Here is a 1738-nt window from a genome sequence, read left to right on the forward strand (position 1 = left end):
AGAGGGAGCTTGCGGTCCCCGTGGGCCCCAGCCAGTGCGCTGGCCTCTTGTTAGGTGTGTTTTGGAGATGGAAGTGTGTAATACTCAGTACTGGCTCCTTGCCCCCCGTAGAGTTTGAGTCCTTGGTTAGGAGAACCTAGTCATGGGCTCAGCCAGGGACAGTCAAACCAAGGGTGCCTAGAGAGCGAAGCAAGGCAGACGGCCCCAGGACCCATGGGGTGGTGGGAATGGAGCTGCTAAGGGGAAGACTGCTTTCCCTTTTGCAATTCTGGTTGCATTTCTGCACAGCCCGATGTTCAACATCCCCCATGCCCTGGGATTGGCGTAGAGACGTTTGCCCTGAGCAATGCTGAATCCTCCAGCCAACCTTCTCCTCCTGCCTGACTGCATCTCTGCTCATTCCACAGCGGAGCTGATGGACCGGGCACCCCCGCTGTGGCCCGCCATGTACCCCCCGACCAGGAGCTCTCTCCAGCACGCTCACCAGCTCCAGCTCCTCTCTCATCAGCAGCTGCTTCGGCAGCATGAGCTCTACATCCTGCAGCAGCAGGCAGCCCATGCCATGGAGCTACAGAGGAGTGCCCAGCTCGTGGTATGTTCTCAGGAGCTGCTTGCTTGGATGTGAAACGAGCCTGAAGTTGGGGTGTCTGGGGTTGCAATCATGTGTGAAGGGTACGGGTGCATTGAGCCATCCTGTCCTGGTCCCTGGGATGTGCATTCAGTGCATCCTGCGCAGTCAGGGTGGTTTTGGAGGGGTTTGGTGCAGGGCTGTCGAACAGTGCTGTCAGGAGAGCTGCCCAGCAGCAGCTGGGTTCCCCCACTAGGGATGTCTCTGTTTAGTCGAGTGGTTTCATCCCCGGTCACCTCCAAACAAACCTGCTGCGCAGCTCAGAGAAGCAGCTGCAGTACTGGTGGCAGTCACACTGGGTCCTGGAGCCAGCTCCCATTCACCACACGATTTTGGAAGTCATGAGCTTTCATTTCGATGTTTAACACCTGTTTAATTTTTATAGTGATCATCTGGTTTTCAGCCTTCACTTGTGTACTTGCTAGGCTGGAGGCTGAGGAATAGAAATGGCTTTGGTTGCAAGTGAAAGCTGAGACACTCTTCTCATGACTCCCGGAGCTGAGAATTTGTAAAGAAAGCTGTTGCAGATCAGTGTTACCCTCCATCAGCTTGGTTCCAAAATGGAGTTGCGCTGGAGAACATGCGTTTTATTCCAGTGTATGTTTGAAAAGACCATGTTTTGGTCTTGGTGGTAGATCTGTGCTGCTTTTTAGGAGCAGGTAGAGGCGTTGTGCTGAGTTTTGCTCTGTTCTTGTCACAGGAGAGGTTGAAGGCGAACGAGCAGCGAGCGGATATGGAAGAGAAGGTGACGAAACGGAGCCTGGATAGTGCCAAATCAGGCCTTTCCTCCTCTACCCCGGGACTGGTGCACCGAAAACCACCCGTGCTGTCTCCCAGTGCCTCCACGTCCTACAGCAAGGCTGTGAGTCCACCTCCCCTCTCTCCCAGGGCCTCACCCGTGTCTGTGCTCAAAGCTGAGGTGATCCAAAAGATGGAGGAGCCACCTTCGCAGCCAGCCTACTCCTACCCTGCCACCCCCAGCTCCCATCCTTCCAGCCCACCCCCTGCCTCTCCACCCCCTGCCCCTGCCATCCCTCCAAAGGAAGAGGCACCCGAGACTGTGGAGAAGAAAGACCTGGAGCTGGAAAAAGAGGCTGCCGGGCCCTATCA

The 1738-nt window shown here is 55.8% G+C and overlaps 1 protein-coding gene across 1 annotated transcript in view; it reads left to right on the top strand.

Annotated features, from left to right (window-relative positions):
• Nucleotides 1-1738, top strand: part of TNRC18 (trinucleotide repeat containing 18) — a gene marked incomplete at both ends in the record, with an annotated part of 14166 nt that overhangs the window by 5096 nt on the left and 7332 nt on the right. The window contains 2 exons of the mRNA XM_010144768.1: nt 408-592; nt 1329-1738. Coding sequence (XP_010143070.1) covers nt 408-592; nt 1329-1738 — 595 coding nt within the window. The remainder of the gene's footprint in view (nt 1-407; nt 593-1328) is intronic.

The sequence above is a fragment of the Buceros rhinoceros genome, unplaced genomic scaffold, assembly GCF_000710305.1.
Source record: "Buceros rhinoceros silvestris isolate BGI_N320 unplaced genomic scaffold, ASM71030v1 scaffold38001, whole genome shotgun sequence".
NCBI lineage: Eukaryota > Metazoa > Chordata > Aves > Bucerotiformes > Bucerotidae > Buceros > Buceros rhinoceros.